Below are 16,746 nucleotides of genomic sequence, written 5' to 3'. Positions count from 1 at the left end.
CTAGTCTGCTGTGGAGTGACTGAAACATTTTTCACATCCTGATATATAGATGTATTTTCCTAATTCCCCCTCCTCTCTGACATTTTAGATGCTTGAAGGGGAATAAAAAGATGACACACCCCTGGTTGAAATTATTACAGCCTTACAAAGAAATATCACTATATGCTTATGTAAACCCTGGCAGTGATTCTGTCTGTTGTCAATTTAGTGATATTTTTTATGGAAGGAGTCTTTCAAAGGCTATTTATTAACTTTCAAGAGAAGCCAATGTATAGGGCCTAAAGTTAAAGTAAATAAATATTTCTGCTAGAAGCAACCCTCACTTTAAAAAAAAAAAGGAAGTTCATTCAAGGAGAACGCTTTTCTGCTTATACCTTGGAATGTGTAGGTTTTCCCAGCATTTGTAACGCCATATGTAAAAATAAGACGGTTATATCCATCTAAGAAATCTTGCACTGATTGCTTCATAACACCGTCAAAGAATTCTTCTTGAGTTGTTTCAGGTCCAAACACCTAAGCATTACAAAGAAATACCTTTACTTTCTTTAAGCAATCATAAGAGACTTCTAAAGAATCTTTTAAATGCTATACGTTTGTAATCTTAAAGACTATTGACAGTTAAAACTCTAGTTTGCTTGGTATTAAATAAGTTAATAATCTTTTCCAGTAATAAATTAAAAATTTATAAAGACGATTCATTTACTTGTGAAAAAGTGAACTTTTGCATTGGCTGTCCAGCAGTTTTTTCACTTAGTTGACCCGAATAATTTTTTGGCGGCTTCAGTATGATGCTTGTTGAGTCTTCAAGTGAAATGCAGTCCTATTAAAAGGAAGCACAAGCAATGCAGGCATGAAAATAGTATAAAAGAGCTCAGCTTACAGGAAAAAGTAATATTTAAAGTATTTTTAAACTAAATAAATGTCACACCTGCAATTCATTTTCTCTTTCCAACGATGTAGGTGGCCTAATACGCAGGCAAACTTGTATGTGTGCCTTCGACTCCAAACTGCTCCTCTTAAATTAAAAAAAAAAAAAATTAAGGAAGTTAGAATTACTAGATTCTTTGTCTGATAGCTAGCATGTTAAGACAGTTTTCTTTTCATCAGGCTATTCTGAACAGACCTATCTGACAACATGTAGTAAATTACTCTTGCTTCCCATCAGTTTTTAAAAGTGCTTAGGCCCCTGCAGAAGCATGCTGTGATAACTTAGAATTAATAGTCTTGCAGCACAAATATATGTACATACTACATTCAGGCCAACTAGAGATCAAGAACAAAACCCACAAAAACATTCTATGATTAAGCTGACCTCAACTAGCAGCTAGCCTCATTCACGAGACTGACGCACCCAGTAAGATATCAATGCAGGACCACAAAACTGAGTCTTATCTCACATATCTCCTTCAAACTAAAGACATTCTAAAGATGCTTTTCATTTTCTCTGTAAAATTCTGATTATTCCTGTTGATGAAAGGACTAGGCTTATTTAAAACAAATATCCAAACAATGCAAACATTAAAGCTTGCTTACCCAGCTTGCATCTGAGCTTGACGAAATCAAAGAAAATTCAGCAGAGAGATCTGTTCTAATATCTTCCAGATTTACTGGTGCTGTTCTTTGAGATGACTCAACACCAGCAATATAGGATGGTCTGAAAAATTTCTCATTATCCAATGGTGGTTCCATCCTGCAAGATACAACTATTTTTTGCTCTCTGATTACATAATGTAGAGTTTCTGAAGCCCCTTAGAAGAAAAATCATTTTGAGACGGATAGCTGCAATTTCTTTAAGGAGAAAGCTTTCTTCATCCTACTCATAATTTACATAGCAAGTTTCTGATAGCTGGGGAGAGGGTCTGCAGAGGGGTTCACACCACAATGAAACAAGAACAACCATTCTTCTTTCAGTGAAAGCAACTGTTTACCAGGGAAAAGCCTTACACAAATACCACAATCTTGCTAAAACCCATGTCCAATGAGAAAGCCATAATTTAAAAAAAAAACCAAACAAAAAACCCCAATACAATCCACATCCCCTTCATCACCCTGTTATAGCGTCCATTTAGAATACAAGCTCATTGCAACAGTAAGCCAAACTTCATGGTTATCCCTGCAGGGCCTGATAAATAGTTGGTATTTTAACACTGACACAACATAGCTTAATACAAGACAGAGTTCAGAGACATTCGAAAGACCAACAGATGGAAATTAATGCATAATTTAACTATTTTTGTGCATCTCAGAATTTGGGCAGTGAAAATTTGCTATAGAAAATGAAAGTAAATTGATTCAGTGTTGATAATCACAGAATCCCAGGTTGGAAGGGACCTCAGGGATCATCTAGGCCAACCTTTCTGGGAAGAGCACAGTCTAGACAAGATGGCCCAGCACCCTGTCCAGACGGCTCTTGAAGGTGTCCAACGTGGCCGAGTCAACCCCTTCCCTGGGGAGATTATTCCAGTGGTGACTGTCCTCACTGTGAAAAATTTCCCTCTCGTGTCCAGTCGGAATCTCCCCAAGAACAACTTGTGTCCATCCCCCTTGTTGTCTCCATGGGACTCTGTGTAAAAAGGGAACCTCCATCTTCTTTGTAGCTACTCTACACAAACATAGAGTGCTACTCCTCCACCTCTTCTACCCTGCCTGTCTTTACAAAAGAGCCTATAACAGTCCATTGCGATCCCCCAGTCATTTGAGTTGTTCCACCATGTTTCAGTTACTCCTGTGATGTCATAACCTTCTGAGTGGGCACAGAGCTCCAGCTCCTCCTGTTTCTTTCCTAGACAATAATATACAGGTGTAATTTCAAAATAACCTTTAAAAAGTACATTTTGCTTAAAAATATTAGTATATTTTGCCTGCACTTTACTCTCCTATTGCTTTTTCCTGTGATATTACAGATGCGACTTGGCAGCTTTTATAACAGATTAAGTTTAAAATAACTCATTGAGCAAGTACTCTTACTACGGCAGCAGGCATTCTAACAGTTAGACACCTACCACATGGCCTCCTACAGTTTTGAAGCTTTGGACTTGACGATTCAACTGTCTTCTAATATTACATTCCCATGTCTATGCTACAGCAATGCATAAACATTGTCTCTCTAAACACTAAAGGAGAATTTGCAGTGTTCTTTAAGGCAATGGAGAGACCAGGGCTGGTTCAAAGCCCCTCTCCTGAGGAAGAGCCTTGTCTGTTAAGCAGTCATAACATTTTGTTCCCCTCAGCATAACACCTGGAACATGTCAGCACATGTCAAAACACTTAACAGCTTGGCCTTCCTATCTAGCCTGTAAAGGCAGGTACAGAACTTCAGGAAGCTAGGCAAACATAACCCAGCTGCAAGTGAGGTAAAACTATACCTGAACTAAGCAGTGATGTTTACTTTGTTTCTTCTAATCTACAGCTTTTGTCAGGCAACTGTGTGAAAACCAGGAAAAACTTGGCCTGAAATATTATCACAGCTTGAACAAACACTGACCTGTGAATAAGCTACTGCTGAATGAAACATACCTGTGCTGTCACGATCTAGAAGTCTTTCTCATCAGTTACACAAAGTCACACCGCAACACTCTTTTATCCCTTTTATCCTTGAAAGGAAACATTTGTTAGGTAACTGACATTTAGTTGCTTTAAGCACAAGCTTATTTTAAAGTGTGATTTATCAAGATTATGCTCTCATTCTGAGCCTCTCCACATAAGAAGGAAAAGACAAATATTAAGCTACCTGTGCAAAGCTGGAACTGAAAGTCTTCACACGAGCCCAGCGCTCAGACCCGTAATGTTCAACCACTGACGGCATCCGTAACTCCAGGCGCGGAGCACCCACCTCCCCCCGTAATTACAGTGCGGCACTGTAATTACCTTAGATATTCTGGTGTGAACAGTGCATTGTCCGGCTGTAGGCACTGCAAGGTCCCTGCGTGCTGGGACACGCTGTTGCAGCCCTGCTCACGGTGACCACGGGGCTTAGAGCTGCAGGCACCGGGGGGAGCGGGGTGCAGAGCGGCACGCGCAGCAGGGCGCCGCCACAGCCCCCTCACGCACGGCAGGAACAGGCTCCGGACCGCACAAGCGGCCTGGCAATTTATATAAACATAAAACAGCAGCCCTTACAGTTGAAAAATTAAAACTGGAAAGTTTTCTCTCTGCAAATATTAACTTTCCCCGTCAAGGCTTTGCACGCTTTTCCCGTTCTTACGGGGCACTCCAGCGGCCCAGCCCTGCAGCCCCAGCACCGAGGTTTCACACACCCCCACCAGCGACTTCTCCCCCACGGTAGCAACCGCGATCGCGGCAGGGAGAAACGAGGGGAAGCGGCCGCCCACGCTACTTCCCCCCCCCCCCCCCCCCAGGCAGCAACCACCGCCTCCTTCCCTCCCCCAGCGAGGGCCCCGCAACCCGCACAGGCTTACCTGAGAGCTCACGGCCGCGCTGGGCGAGCCCGGCGGCCCGCGGCGGGGTGAAGGCAGGCAGGCAGCGCGCCGCGCCGCGCCGCTCCGCGCCCCTCAATAACCCAGGCAACCGCTGCGGCGCAACCAACGCGGCGCAACCGACTCGGCCGCGGCTTCTTTTCAAATCCGACCAATGGCCGTGCGCGGCGCCGCGCGGCCCTCTGGGAGGGTGGGGGCGTGGCCGCGGCGAAAGGCACGACGGGAAATGTAGTCCCGCCGGGGCGGGGTTTCCTCTCCGGTGGCGGCTGGGCTTTGCCGTGGGAGCGGCGTACCGGGGGTGGTGACTGGGGATTGCGTGCTGCACGCGCCCACAGCCGGCCGGGCATGGCCCCTCAGCGGCAGCAGGACCTCGACTGCCACGGGACGTCGCCCTGGCGCCGCCGGGCCTGCCTCGCGGCCTGCCCTCGCCTCGCCTCGCCGCCCGCGGTGCCCGGGCTTTGCCTCCCTCAGATCTGGCAGAAAGACCCACGTAAGTTGGAGCTCGTCGATACTCCGGGTGATTACAGCGATGCTATCTCCACGGGCGTTCTGCAGGCTGGGAGGCAAGCTGAGGCTTTGCAGTAGTATATAAACAGGATAATCACTGTTTGCAGGCAGTGAAAGGGCCAGGTGACCTGCTCAAGCTGCACAGCGGGCATCAGCAGGATTGGGAAACGCCGGTTTTAAGTTCAGGCTGTGCCTGTTCCTCACCCCGGGTTACAATACTGACAGAGTGACAGCTGTGGAAGATGCTTAGTAAGGTATCTTTGTTTAAAACCTTCCTCAGGTGGAAATTATTGTTTGATACCACGTTTGTATGATAGGGATTTAATTTCTTAAACAGCAATGAGAGCAATCCCTTGGCTTTGTTTTCAAAACGGTGTCGTAACGCCAAACAGATCGTCCTTTTCTAGAACGTCAGGGTATCGAAATGTACAGGTTTCGGTAACAGAAGTCACCATAAGTTTCTCTTTAGACTCAGGCAGGGATTCTTTGAACTTTAATATGGAACGGCTGCCCGTTTTCAATGGAAATAAAAGGAAAAGTAACTTGAAAGTAGTTGGTAACTACCAAAACCAAATGTTTGTCTTTCACTTGAAGGAAAGAATGCCAGCTAGTGCAGGCAAGTCTGTAAAAGAATAATTCTACACAGATCCTGTATCAGCTGCTTTGATGAGGTAGTCTTTAAGATTAAATCCCATCTTGCTTTAAACAGAGGCAATGTCCTATCAGTTAAAGATGTGTACTTGATTTCAGTTCAGACGCAGGCTGTGGTCCAACAGTTGGTCTGTTTTAAGAGCAGAAAATTATGTAAAGTTAAAATCGAAATTTTTTGCCCAACAAAACTGAAAAGCTCTTGTAGATATTCTTTAAGACTTAGGCAATTTTTTAAAAAGTATTGTGGTTTCTATCCTGAACAGAACAGTGAATTCAAACTACTGAACTAACCTAATGCCAAACCACCTTTTTCGTACCAGGAGGGGACTGAGAATGGCTCTCAGAGAAAGGGAAAAATCAACTCCTGGGAGCAAACCTGAAGGTTGTTCTCCCCTCCTTGTCGGAAAGGAAGACTGAAGATGATCTCGGAATAGTTTGTAAGGTATATTCCTAAAAAGGTTGGGGGCTATTTCCTGCAGAAAATTTTTCTTGCTATGTTGGTGCATAACAAAGCTCACGGTGTAAGCAATATTTTGGTTTTCTTTTAATATTAGGGTTCTGAAACTGTTTTTACAACACAGCATATGCTGCATAATTTGAACTAGTATCTCAAAGGACTACCATCAGCATACTAAGAGAGCAAACTAAAACACAATCACATGTGCTCCTAGCCTACACAAACCATGATAAAGAAAAAACATTAGATCAGCATAACCAACCCAGCCTGTTTTGGAGTGGGAGATGATGAAACTCCATCTATGTAAATAACCTTTATGGCTTTCCACCAATATATTCTCCTTCAAGTGGTTTGTGCAAGGACAGCCAGTTACAACAAAAATATCTGCTGCCAAAACTGTTAACTCATTCACCCCCGCCATTTGATTCTGTTTCTTTTCAAATTCTTTTTAACTTGTGGAGCAAGGTTGCCACTCCCCAAGAGGAGAAGACTTTTTGATAAATGACTTGTTAGAACCCTCACCATTACCCTTAGAAACTTATGCTCCTTGTATTTGGGACAGGATTCAGAAGTTGTGGATAGTCTACTCATCTGAGTGATACGATGATGCCCAACGAGACACCATATCTCAGCTAGCTTTTACATTGCTGTCAGAAGTAATTAGAGACACAGTCAACACTGCTGGGACTTGGCCCAGCATCCTTCAGCACATCTGAGCAGCAGCCAAACCAGGACTGGCTTCAGCTTCTTTGTACTCAACTCACCTTCCCCAGGGAATTAACCAAGTACCTGAGTTTCCCCTCCGCAATCCTGGTTCTGCTGTGCTTCCCCGTGCCCTGACAGCGCTGCCTTCCTGTCCTGTTTGGAGGCAAAGTCCTTCTGCAGGGGTTGTTGTTTGTTTGGAGCCATCTGGCACAGAAAGCTTGTTCTGTGTCACACAGGTCTCTTGGAGGAAAGTGGTGCGTTGTGTTATTGTCTTGGTAGTCTGTCATGTCAGCCCTTTTTCACCCCTAGCTTTCTGGGCAGCTCTTGTCATTTATCTTGTTGTTTGCACAGTCTTATGGATGCATTTCATGGTTCCTTTAATTTGAACCTATATAATGGTACCCTCACTGGCCCACTCCCATCAGTTACCTTCAGGTGACATTATTTTTAATGCATATACAGCTGATGTTGTGAAGTCATGATTTTGCAGGCTCCTCATCTGCTTATTTTTCTTTAGTAATACAGGTACGTTTTCCCTTATCTTCTCTTTTAAGCAATGAGCTACTTCTTCAGTCTCATACTTCCCAGTTCATTCAATATCATTTTTCTATGGCTGAATTTTGATTCTTTATCTATTTTCTTGTTTCCTGCTCATTCCTCCTGAAACATCTCCTTTTGGTTTTCTCTAAAATTTGGTGTCATCTGAGATAGCAAGGCTAGCTTTAAGGTCACAAACTTAAGAGAAAAATGGCTTGGGTTTGCCAGTATAAAATTTGTGTTTTAGTGTGCATATGTTCAAGCTTTCCCTTGAACTCAGTGGCACAGAGACGGTCACCTGAAAGCAAACACATGTTCATGTTGCCACCCTGTGTAAGCTGACCAGCACAGCATTTCTTCCTGCACCAGACATGAACATACATCAAATTAATTACGGGAGACAAGGTGACGCGGCCCTGAGCGGAAGGCTCGCAGTAATATCCAGAGTTAGTGCCTCGCACTTGAGCCGCAGCTCGCCCTCCGCTGCCCTGACCCTGCTGGGCTCTTGGGCTGACCCCAGTGGAAGGTACCCGGCTGCAAGGCTGCTGGGGGAGCCAGGCACTGCCTGGGTGCTCCCCGCCTTGGGAGGCTTTGCCCCAGGGGCAGGTGATGGTGTCGGGGCCCAGCCCCAGTGGTGTCTCCAGCCGCGGCGGCGAGGCGGGCAGTGAAGGGCGGCTGACTGGGACGTCAGAGCCCTCTCCCCAGGGCAGCAGGGGCTTTCTGCCAGCCCCCTGCCCGCAAATGCTGCAGATGTTTTGTGGGTGATTTGATTAACTGAGTAGTTGTTGGATTTTGGGCAGGGTGGGAAGAAGCTGTCACCAGAAGGAGCTTGCAGATGGTCATGAGGCTGCTCCTTTGAGGTGCTCTGGGAGCATAAAATACAGCCTGGAAAATGAATCATAGACCCACCGGCAAAGAGGGCGCTTGAGGAGCACATGCCAGGGTGAGGTAGCGAGCCAGGAGCCTGGGGAGGAAGGAGGGGATCGCTGATGGGCAGCTGGAGGCACGCCATAGAGCCTGGTGCTAGGCTTGGTCCCTGATGGCCCTTGGCGCTTCCCAGGGTTGGCTGCTCCAGCAAGTAAGGTGTGGGGTTGCCTGTGCTTTTGTGGTCATAGTTGTTTAAAAAGTCATACACTGAGGACAGAAGAGACAGGGAGCTCGCAGCTGGAGACGGGCTTATGTTAAGAAGGCTTGTTTAGGTACTGCCATGTGTGTGCTTCTGGTAGACACAGTGAGGCCACCTGGTATGATGCCAGTGTTTGGTGTAATGAAAATGTGCTGCATGTGCTCAGCGTAACATTTTTAAATCTTCATAGCTTCATTTGAAAACCCATATATGGCAAACATAGTATTACTGCTTGAGAAGGAGCTGTACTGTCTTATATAGGAGAAGATTTGGCATATATTCACTGAGATGTATTTTGTTCAGTTTGTGTAACTCAAGACTTAGTCTTTGGAAAAAGTGCAACTGAGACAAAAAAGCTATCGCTGTTTCTTCCTGCTTCTACCTCAACCCTCTGGTTATTCCTTCTGTTCCTCTTTGAATCATTGCATAATCCTCTGATGAGCTAAAGAGATCATTTCAGCTGTAACCAAAGTTTTAATCTTGTAATTAAACCAAAAAGTTTCAAAATCTATTATTCTCTGTAATACGTTAATACAAATAATCACCATTTTGAAGGCCAGATCTAGCATTTTGAAATCAGAACCTTCTAACTCTCATCACCAGGCTTAAAACAAAACTGAAGACATCATTGTGTGCCTTGGGTCACTGTACTTACCAAGTGTATGGGTGTACTTAGGTTCCCAGCTTATATTAAATGGAACAGCTCTTTAAAAAGCATGTGTAGCAAAGGGCCCATGGTGATAGTGTTCTATACTGGCTCCAGCAACTAACACAAGTGATTGGCTTGGCTATTCTGAGGAATTAGTAATGCAGTTCATTTTTTTCAGTATTTTTTCAGTATTAGCGTGCTGGATGTTTTTTCCACCCATCCATATTTAAATCTTTTGTTATTATGAACAGGAAGCTTTTCAAGGCAGGATCATTAGGGCAGTTGTAGTCATGCTTTCCTATTATAGTGGGATTCTTAGCCCACAGGGTCGTTTTAACATCGTCATAGCATAAATGATGATAAAATATGTTTCTTACATGTTTCTATGATATACCCTACTCATTTGAACTGCCAGTTTGGAGTAAAATTAATAGCCTATTAACAGGCTGTCAAGATGCATAATAATTGAGAAATATTTTGTGTGTATAGATATATATTTATCGTATGTTTTACTACCAAAGGAAATGGAAGCTTTACTAACTGGAGGGCAAAAAAAATTCTACTTTTTTCTTTTTTCTTCTGCCTTTTCTAGGGTCTTTCTGTAACTCTGGCAACAGATGCTGTAAGACCGCTAGCGATGGCTAAGTATTCTGCTTTATTGCTGAAAGGGGCTGAAGCATTTAGACGTGAACAGGCTGATCGGGCCAAACAACACAATATCATATTAATCAACGTAACAGCAAAAGTGGCCTCTGATGGAGAAAATGGTGAGAACTGTTTTCACATGGTGACACAAGTATTTGTCCTATAAACGTATCAGCTGTTTTGTCTGACTTATTCATAGTCGTGTAGCAAATAGTGTAGTTATCAGCTGTTTAAGATACATATTATGAAGAGTAAAACTATTGTTTAAAAAATATACAAAGTTTTTTTTTGTGAAAGCATATTTACACAAGAAATGATGACAACTCTTAAATTATGTGCTGTTTTACTATTTTTAAGAACAAGACTGCACAGATGCCTTTTCCATAGAACTGGTTGCTAAATACAGTTTCTGGGGCATTTGTGATGTGCCCCAGAAAATAAACTCCATCCCAACAATACCCAATACACTGTCTCACTTTGGGTTGTGATCATGCTGAATCATGTAAACCAGGCATTTCTGAGCTACTGGTAATCACATAATTGGAAACCTTGACAGAGAATCCACAGGCAGGAAGACTGGCAGTTGGTATTGACTAGGTGTGTAATATTCTTCCTCATAGTCAATGTTACACTGATGTCTCAGGACATACTGTTAGAAATGGCTCTACAGCAGGAATAATAAATTGAATCCTGTACTTAGAGAAGTCAGTATGAGCTTTGCCGCTGTTTTCACATAGCCATGACTTTGCATCTTAGTTTTCCTGTGGATTTCAAGTCCTTGTATGCTTTGGACATAAAAATGGAGTAGTATTGTTGATACAGAAGGAAAGATACAGTCCAGGAACATTGGCTACTTCAGAAAACGTTTATATATATATATATATATATATATATATATATTTATATATATATGCTGCTTATATTTCCTGAAGGCTTTCTGAAGTGTGTATCCAAATTTTGTTTGATTCCGTGAAACGCCCCATCTCTCCCCTCCCCTCCCCTCCCCTCCCCTCCCCTCCCCTCCCCTCCCCTCCCCTCCCCTCCCCTCCCCTCTCCTCCCCTCTCCTCTCCTCTCCTCTCCTCTCCTCTCCTCTCCTCTCCTCTCCTCTCCTCTCCTCTCCTCTCCTCTCCTCTCCTCTCCTCTCCTCTCCCTCTCCCTCTCCCTCTCCCTCTCCCTCTCCCTCTCCCTCTCCCTCTCCCTCTCCCTCTCCCTCTCCCTCTCCCTCTCCCTCTCCCTCTCCCTCTCCCTCTCCCTCTCCCTCTCCCTCTCCCTCTCCCTCTCCCTCTCCCTCTCCTTCTCCTCCCTTCCCTTCCCTTCCCTTCCCTTCCCTTCCCTTCCCTTCCCTTCCCTTCCCTTCCCCATTTCTAATCCTGTGCGTAAGTTCTGCAAATATTTGCATAATGTCTTTTTATCTCCAAGTCTGGGACTAGGCCTGGTGCCACTTTTTGCCATACACAACGTTTATTTTCTTTGCAGACGGTGTGTTAGCTTGTAACCTCCACGCTGAGGGCTGAGGATGAATTCCAAATCTGATTAGTAAAACTTTATTTCTCTCCATGTGTTGTTGATTCTTTTTCAATCACCCACAGTGCTATATAAATACCAACATGGGTAACCAGAATTTAAAGGTAAAATCTCAGGATTGACTTTCGTAAAACAAAACATATGTTTGAGTGTTATTTCAGTTGAGGTTTCAGAAGTTTTATTTCAGTTCCAGGCTGCATATGGAAGTTCTTCATGGTGTAAGAAATTCAAGCTTTAATCCTTAGCATTACTTTTTTGAGAATACTGTTTCTTCTTTGGTAGTGTTATGTAACATAGAGGCTGCAAATAGCTGTCTAATGGTCCCAGAGCCCTCGGAACAGCTCCAGAAAATTTTACTAAAGACATTCTGCTGGTCACTACATTCTCACCTATTGTTCTGTTATCTTACTAGAAACTTAACAAGATAGATAAATTGGAACATGAAGTGAATACCTATCTAGAGTAAAGCAATTCTGAAATAGGGAAACTGGCCAAGATACCAAGATATATCTAAATATATATCAGATGTATAGCTGATAGCTGAAGAAACGGAAAGATTTCTAAAGGAGCGTGTGTATATGTACATATGTGTAGATATATATAAATTCTGTGTAGAAGCCAGAAGGCTGGACACTTCGGTGTCTCAAAAATATAAGGTGCCTCAAAAAGATGTGGTTCCAGAGCAGGAAGTTTACTGCTCATGTAATGTGGGCTAAAGCCAAGGAGCAGGATATGTTAACAGTGTAGCCATTACAGTATTTCAGTGTAGTATTACTCATCTTTCTGGCACTGACACCCAAGACAGAGCTTCTTTTTATTCTTGGGAAGTGTCAACTGTCTGTCTTGACCTCAGAAACTAGTGCTGTCCTCTGACATTATGTACCATTCCTCAGAATGTCATCGTGGCTTTGGGCGCTCGGGGCTTCTCCTTGAACTCGTGGAGATGCGATTGGAGTGGGATAGTCACACCACTGACCTTCAGATGTTTTAGCTTGGGCTTCCTGTAGAGTTAGTGGAGAGAAATGCTCAGAATAGTTTCAGGCCTAAGTTAAATTCTTGTTTTGGAAGTGCAGTTATGCTACATGGTACAGCAAGCAATATAACCATAACCTGAATTGCCCTCTGGTGGAACCTTGCTTTCTTCACTAGCCTCTTAGTTTAGATATCAAAATTCATGTCTAGTATTGGGTGACAGTTATCCTACAGCATGATAAAAGGGCAAGGAATGAACATTTAGAAAACAAATTTCATAACAGTGACTTATCTTTACAGGACTTGAAAATAATGGCTCTTTGACAATAGCCCATGGCCTGAGGCATTTCCTGTTTTGGTCTGAGCTTTTTTTTTTTAATTATTATTTTTATTTTAAAGCTTATATTTTATTAGTATTTCGGGCTGGGCATTGCCCATCATCCTGTAGGAAAAACAGAAGGCAGGGTGCTTAATACATGCTAGACATCTGCCCTGCATAGAATGAAGTCACACTCCTGCAAAGAAGGGCCTGTATTTGTGCCATGCGATTGGACTACAGTGCAGTCCTTGAAGAGAAACAGAGTCTTCTTCCCTGAAAGTCGACCAGCAGATGAAAGATGATGAAAACTGATGAAGCCTCAGTTGCTTCTCAAAGAGTGGATTAATGAGCAGCTGATCTTTGAACAGCATTATTTTAAGGCAAATCAGTGGCCAAACAGGCGCTGGGACAGCAGAAGAGCAGGCAGAAATGCTGGTGGGACAAAAGGGCAGGGCTGCTTTTCTGCTGTAAGGCAGTCTTAGATTGGCTAAATTCCTTGTGAAGTTGCATCTTTGGCAGTTCTTCAGCAAGGAGTCAAAGATGCAGGTGGCTGGTGGGATTGCAGACTTTGGGCATATGCAGACTTGTAGAGGTAGAGACTATTTCCAAACGCAGTTCAGCATGTAGTTCTCAATTTGATGCTGCCCTGCCTGATGTTGTCACAACATGCTTCAGCCAAGGATAAGCGGAGTTTTGAAACAGGCCAGGCTTCCCTACTGAAAGTTTGCTCACATCTGAAATCTGAAGAAACTGAAAGGTTTCCACTGAAATGATGAGCATTACTGAGCACTGGTTGATCGGACCCTCTGTAGTCAGAATAAACCCCATTTTGCAAAAACTGAGATGTAAACGGCAAAATTCCGTAGCTAGTAATTCAGTTTTGTGCCTCTGAATTTCCTTTTGCTGTTTCAACAGATTATAGGATCTGACTGCAGTTCCAGTCAGGTGCTTTTGTATAGTGTTAACAAGTACTGTCACGCTACCACGCTTTGTCATATATGTGGGTGTACTGAAGAATGCACACACATTCATAAAGCACATAAAGATCTTTCTGGGTGAATGGCATTATAGAATGAAGATAATTATTCCAACAATTAATCCAAATATTCTGTATAAAGCAGATTTTGGCATTGTGAAAAGAATCAAAACATGCAACAACTTCGGGGTAAGGAGGGAATCCTTTTATTTTAAGGATAATGTTAGTATAAAGCTAGAAATGTGTCATTCTCTAACTAATTTCTAACTGGGTGACTCATGCTCTTGGCAAATTAATTATCCAAGACAAGTGACTCAGAAATAGATGCTATAGTTCTATTATTGTTTTAATCAGATGGCTCTTGCTGTTACAAGTAAACACGAGGCTTGATTTCAGGTATAACAAATGTAGCTATACCCTGCAAATTATGACACAGTGCTGCTTGAGGTTGTGTTGCACACGCCAAATTTTTTTATCTGATGCTCTAAGTTTTAGGTGGATGGTGTAGCTAAGCACTGGGTGTATAAAGCTGTAACCCCCTCTCTCTGTTTTGTTTCTTTTTCTCTCCCCGCCCTCCCCCTCCGCCTTGGCTGCAGTTTGTGAGGTGGTATCACAATGCAGGTCTGATCCGAGGAAAGCCCAACTAATGCCAGTGCCTGCCAATGATGGGAAGAGAGCACAGACCACAAACTTGGGACTGCTGGCCTCTCATTAGGCAAGTCTGCTGCTCATCTTCCCCTTTCCCCTCCAGTCGCCTTTGTCCCTGTCCTTCCTCTGTATCATTTACTCATAACGAAATTTAGTGTCACTGGTTGCTGGGAACGCAGTCTCATTTGGCTACACAAACACTTCTTCATGGAAGTCAGATGTTACTTCCATGTCGGACGTTCGTCATGCAGTGAAAATGTGGAACACAGTTTGATTGTAATAGTTCTGAGTGATTTTCAGCTGAAGTGGTGAAGAGGAAAGTCTGGCACATTTTAGTGAGATGTTCGTGTTTTTCAACTATGATTCTTAAACCGGGAGTTTAAGTTTCTAATAACATTAGAAATTATTCATGTTCATTGCGGATACCTATACATCCGTATTCTTAAAAAGTAGGCTATTTGCTAGTATAGCTGAAATTATTCCTGTACTGAGAGAGGAGAATGTCTTAAGAAAACTGCATAGAGTAGTAGTTTCTGTTCTCTTTATTTTGTTCAGTTGTAAATATAGTAGACAGCAGATCAAATAAGTATTGACGTAGAGAATAACACAAATTATGTCATACAGCGATTTCAAACAGCATGTTTTGAGGTCAGTAACCTGTGTGCCTAGAACTTTGATCACGCTGCTAACAGCCAAATGACATAACTTATGTCGATGTACACACAAAGATAAACAGGTAGCTTTTCACTGAGTTTTACAGGCAGAACAGCAAAATGTCAGTGGAGTGAAAATGTATGTTTCCAGTAGGCTCAAGGAGCTTCAACAAAGGAAGATAATACTGATGAGTTAATTTGCTGGAACTGCAAGGAGGGTTTTTTTGTTTGGTTTCTTAAACCTAAATGGATGCTGTTTTCAATAAGCAGCATGAAGGAGGAGTCCTTCCAGGGCCCTGCCATATCACATGGAAGACTGCTCATCAGCCAGTCTAAAGGATTGCCAGATCAATAGCCAGTTTTGCTGAGAATACAGCTTCTGGGGAACTGAAGCTGTTTCTTCAGTCTGTGATTGGCTGAGACAAACGGGGTGAATTCCTTTTTAAAAAATTAAGATATTCTGATGTTTTTCAAACAGAAGTCTTTCAGATTTCCATTTCAGCACTGACCCTGCCTAGGCAAATGAGTTAAAAATCTGAAAATTACTCTGGAATACCGCAACTAAATTTTCCAGTTCTGGGGCATGGATATTTTAATTTCCATTTTGGGTCAAACTGATCCAAATATGGGTTTTACTTTGGAGGTGAGACCTTTCTGCAAGTCCTTTCTCAGCTCTCGCTACTTTTTGATTTAGCATTGTTGCTTTTGTTTCTTTAAATGGGAGGTGAGAAGAGCAGTTATTCACAGTTTGTGAAGTGTCTCAAGATCTGTGGGTAGAGAGCACTACATAAGTGCAAAGTATTTAAATTCAGAACTATATTTCATGTATTCTTCCTTTTTCCTTATGCCAGTCTGTGCTGTGACTGAAATCAGTCTGCTTATAATAAAATTTAAACTTGGGTGGTGAACAGGGGCGGAGAATTGGGATTTTTTATTTTAACCAGACTTTCTAGTTCACTGAAACTAGGGTTCCAGCCCGATTTCTCTCTGCATGAGAGAGATCTCTCTTTTTTTCTTTTTTCTTTTTGTTTTAAATGTTTTAATTGATTAGGTAGTCTTTGCTAATCCTATGAAAACAGTCATGATGTGTCAATCCATTTGCCTCGAAATATGGGAATTAATTGGCTCTAGAAATGACTTTGTTTATGTATGCATTGTTTAGTTTGTATGTTCTGTGATGATGTAAGGCCTGAAAACTGGCAATGATAAGGAGGTCATAAATCAGACAGCTTTTCTTGGTTTAGGATTTTAGGTCAGGTGTATCAATTCCAGCTTATACTGGATTTCAGCTGTGCCTGTGAATGGAGACTAGATCACATCATGTAATTTGCAGGGATTCTCTTATTTGCAATCCTTGACCACTGATGCCTTAAAACCACTGCAGCAGTATTTTCCTCATACCTTCACCTGATGGGGTAGCTGTACCTTTCCTTCTGGCTTGTGTGCTTGTTCTCTCTCTCTCTGTTCCCTTCCCCTGCCCTGCTTTCCTGCTAAGAGGAAGTGGAATGAAGATAAGGTACATGTATCCTCTGATATTTTAAGTAAATTTTATAAATGGAGGAACAGCAAATCAATTGGTGCTTGCTACTTTTAAAGCAGTCAGGCAAAAAGTATAAGATTGGTGTCTTAGTCCTATCAGTTCTGTTTTCAGTGGATATACAGAGGTTTTGTGACCAAAAAAGGCATCTCTGTCTCCTGTTTTACAGGAGATACACAATGCTTTGGTTTTCTCTTCCTGTTTGTGAAATCACTGACACCAAAAGTAACTCTGCAGCTTCTTTATCTGTCTTCCATGTCAAAATTAAGGATAAATACAACAAAATTGGTTAGCTGTGTTCATGAGAACAAGGAGTCTGATTTACAGTTCTGGGTTTAAAAGAACAATAAATGTGTATAATTAAGACTTTATATGTGAGTGTCAAAATAATGCTTTGGTCCAA

At 42.6% G+C, this 16,746-nt stretch overlaps 1 protein-coding gene and 1 long non-coding RNA gene across 5 annotated transcripts in view; one reads left to right on the top strand and one right to left on the bottom strand.

The window, feature by feature from the left end:
* The window catches only part of KIF20B (kinesin family member 20B), a 44,368-nt gene extending 39,767 nt beyond the window's left edge, over positions 1–4,601 (bottom strand). Inside the window, exons 1-6 of one of the 4 annotated variants that reach the window (XR_010374938.1) lie at positions 4,419–4,601; positions 3,517–3,593; positions 1,534–1,690; positions 929–1,015; positions 704–820; positions 375–513 (exon numbers count right to left, since the gene is read on the bottom strand). Coding sequence is in view for 3 of the 4 variants with exons in the window: in XM_064463763.1 (XP_064319833.1) it covers positions 375–513; positions 704–820; positions 929–1,015; positions 1,534–1,689 (499 nt within the window). In the remaining variant the exon portion in view is untranslated. Of the gene's footprint in view, positions 1–374; positions 514–703; positions 821–928; positions 1,016–1,533; positions 1,704–3,516; positions 3,594–4,418 lie in introns of all 4 variants that reach the window. The other 3 variants (XM_064463763.1, XM_064463762.1, XM_064463761.1) reach the window with 3 other exon arrangements.
* A 48-nt stretch (positions 4,602–4,649) lies between these two features.
* Positions 4,650–10,575, top strand: LOC135315471 (uncharacterized). Its single transcript, XR_010374942.1, has 3 exons — positions 4,650–4,926; positions 5,915–6,036; positions 9,661–10,575. It is a non-coding gene; the product is annotated as an uncharacterized LOC135315471 (long non-coding RNA).
* Positions 10,576–16,746: the final 6,171 nt, after the last annotated feature.

Source organism: Phalacrocorax carbo, chromosome 12, assembly GCF_963921805.1.
Source record: "Phalacrocorax carbo chromosome 12, bPhaCar2.1, whole genome shotgun sequence".
Lineage (NCBI taxonomy): Eukaryota > Metazoa > Chordata > Aves > Suliformes > Phalacrocoracidae > Phalacrocorax > Phalacrocorax carbo.
This window is presented reverse-complemented; position numbering and strand designations above follow the sequence as displayed.